At 41.8% G+C, this 3,324-nt stretch overlaps 1 protein-coding gene across 1 annotated transcript in view; it reads right to left on the bottom strand.

Annotated features, from left to right (window-relative positions):
- Positions 1-3,324, bottom strand: part of LOC101853453 — a gene marked incomplete at its 5' end in the record, with an annotated part of 9,713 nt that overhangs the window by 4,478 nt on the left and 1,911 nt on the right. The window contains 3 exon segments of the mRNA XM_013080907.1: positions 61-174; positions 1,195-1,293; positions 2,444-2,636. Coding sequence (XP_012936361.1) covers positions 61-174; positions 1,195-1,293; positions 2,444-2,636 — 406 coding nt within the window.

Below are 3,324 nucleotides of genomic sequence, written 5' to 3'. Positions count from 1 at the left end.
TCTCTCTCTCTCTCTCTCTCTCTCTCTCTCTCCCTTCCTTCCTCCATGTAGTCCACACACCTCGTGTATCGTCAAGTTGTAAGGGTTCCAGGAGAGGAGAGGGGTCATGTAAATAATCTCCAGGGGGATGGCGTAGGAGAACCTGGCCTTTTTGGTCTGACACGTCGTTGTCGCCTGGGGAAGAAATTATAATAACGATCATCATCATCATCATCATCATCATCATCATCATCATCATCATCATCATCATCATCATCATTATCATCATCATCATCATTGTATAAAGAAGGTATTAAAACAGTTAAGACCTTGTTGTATTTCCAGAAAATATGTATTATACACAGTTCGTTCGACGTTTCACCCGGTAAAGGGCTTCTTCAGGAACATGTACAAAAAATATAATGGAAAATCTATTGACTACAAGCTATAGCAACAAAAGTGCACGCATACACGTCATAATGTCAAAAGGAGCGATAAAAACAAATCGGGAAGACCAGATAAAAAATTAAGGCTATGGCAAGAAGTGGTATGAATCTGAAATAGTATGTACGTCAAATCATATATTAAATATATAACCATTAATATCAATGTAAAGGTATTTTATAGTGCTAGTAGTAGTAGTGCAGAAGCGGCAGCTGTAGCAGCAGCAGCAGCAGCAGCAGCAGCAACGGCAGCAGTAGTAGTAGTAGTAGTAGTAGTAGTAGTAGTAGTAGTAGTAGTAGTAGTAGTAGTAGTAGTAGTAGTAGTAGTAGTAGTAGTAGTAGTAGTAGCAGATGTTTAAGTAGTAGTGGCATATTTTTTATATTATCTAAATAAGGAAAGGAATTTGTAAAACTTTAAATTCCACACAGGTAGAAAACGTATGTCTTCTCAAAACGAGCGCAAAGGCAAGGTAGAAAAGTACAAGTTGACTCATCCGTATTTATTCCACCCCACTACAAAGACCAAACTTCATCATCATCATCATCATCATCATCATCATCATCATCATCATCATCATCATCATCATCATCCCCATCATCATCATCATCAGTTCACCCCCCGCCCTCTCTTTCTCTCTCGTTTTCTCTCTCTCGCTCTCTTTCGCTCTCTCTCTCTCTCTCTCTCTCTCTCTCTCTCTCTCTCTCTCTCTCTCTCTCTCTCTCTCTCTCTCTCTCTCTGTGTGTCTGTCTGTCTTATTTATAACTAACTCACCAAGTCTTTGTTGCAAGATTTTATCGACATCGGCGCCACGTCCTCTTGTGATGTCTCAGCAACCCACAAGTTGGGGTCGTTGAAACCTCGGAACGTTTTCTGTAAAGCAGAGAAAGTAATTAGTTGTTAAAACCTCCGCACATTTTATTACGTAAAGCACAGAAAATAATTGCACTTTTAAACTACGGAACAATAATATATTATCTAAGGTAGAGAAAATCATTTGTTATTATAACCTCTGATTACTTTCTGTAAGGCAGATGAAATTATTGGTAGTTAAAACCTCTGAACGTTCTCTGACAGGCAGACAAAATGATTGGTCCTTACAGCACGAAACACTTTTATTAAGGCAGAGAAAATTCAACATTTCATGTGAGGCATGAAATATTTGGTTGTCGAAAACACTTGCTGTAAATCAAAGGAAATGATTGGTTATCGAAAACACTTGTTGTAAATCAAAGGAAATGATTTTTTGTTGAAAACGCTTGCTTCATTCAGGGAAAATCATTGTTCGTCACGTTAAGGTAGGCTCTAAGGTAACTTCTATTTAAGCATACATTGACACAATCTAAATCATTTGGCAGGCGGGTTGCTTTGATCTGTCCTGTGAAAACTTGGACTTCATAGAACATAAAATCCCTGCAGAAAGATTAAGATACTTGATTTAATAATAGTTTGCTCAATCGGGAATCGAATCCACGTCATCTGCGTGGCACTGGCGTAGTTCTAAATTATTACGTAACAGACACCATTTCCGTAGTGCTGGAAAGAGAGTAGTGTCTTTAAAAGAACCTGACTCACTCTTAGGCCACTTGCTCCTCTCTTCTTCTCTCTCTCCCTCTCTCTCTCTCTCTCTCTCTCTCTCTCTCTCTCTCTCTCTCTCTCCCTCTGCCCCTCTCTCTCCCTCTCTCTCTCTTTCTCTCCCCCCTCTCTCTCTCTCTCTCTCCCTATCTCTCTCCCTATCTCTTTCTCTCTGCATCTCCCCCTCTCTCTCTCCCTCTCTCTCTCCCCTCTCTCTCCCTCCTCTCTCTCTATCTTTCTTTCTCTTTCTCTCTCTCTTTCTCTCTCTCTCTCCCTATCTCTCTCCCTATCTCTTTCTCTCCCGCTCTCCCCCTCTCTCTCTCTCCCCCTCTCTCTCTCCCTCCCCTCTCTCTCCCTCCTCTCTCTCTATCTCTCTTTCTCTTTCTCTCTCTCTTTCTCTCTCTCTCTCTCTCTCTCTCTCATGTCATTTCTAAAGAACGGCACTCACTTTTACTCCACTAACTCCCGCCTTATCGGTCTTATACATGCGGTGGTAGTAGCCTGTGTTGAGTGGCTGATCTGAGCCCGGCGACATGTCGAGGATTTTGTCGTCTGAGGAGGCCTGGTTTAGGTTAGCGGGTCCGTTGTCAAGGCCGGGGACGGTGTGGAACAGGCGGTCAAGCTTGGTATAATCTGGGAACCTGGACACGTTTTTGGGGGTAACCAATTAGTTTAGTTGTAGTTAGAGTTTTGCGGTACTTGCAGCACGAATAGGTCATATAAGCCCTGTCGAGTAGAGATGTTACTGGAGAGTATCATATAAAGAAAAGAAGGAGAGGTAAGGGCGAGACATGATTTAGTTTTAGTAAAAAGATGTACGGCACCTGCACCACAAATTGGCCTCATAAGTGCCGAAGATTAAAGATTTTACAATGTCTATCATATAAAGAAAAGGACGAGAGAAAGAGCCAGAGATGTTTGATAAATAGGAAAGAAGGAGCAAACCACGCCAGAGCACACGCCAACTACCCAGCTGAGTTAATGAGAAGTACATAGACAAGCTAACCTTCATTGAACACCGAAGTGACCAGTCACTCTATGTCTGGCAGATTGGTTAGTGGCAACCCTAGCTGCCAACTGCGGTCCAAATTGTCTATGAAAGCAGTGGTTGTCTTATACAGGTTGGCGTCATCGTAATGTTAAAAAAAACCCAGCAACAACAAACAAGGAAAAAAGTAATTAAATAAAGCAAAACAAAACCCTCAAGGTAAAAAACGGGAAGTGGCCGACTTTACAAGTTTAGCACAATGGCGGTCAGAGTTGCATGACTAAAATGTTATTCTGTTTGTTTGTGTGTGTGTGTGTGTGTGTGTGTGTGTGTGTGTGTGT

Source organism: Aplysia californica, unplaced genomic scaffold (assembly GCF_000002075.1).
Source record: "Aplysia californica isolate F4 #8 unplaced genomic scaffold, AplCal3.0 scaffold00105, whole genome shotgun sequence".
Lineage (NCBI taxonomy): Eukaryota > Metazoa > Mollusca > Gastropoda > Aplysiida > Aplysiidae > Aplysia > Aplysia californica.
Note: the sequence above shows the minus strand (reverse complement) of the source record. Positions and strands in the feature narration are given on the sequence as shown.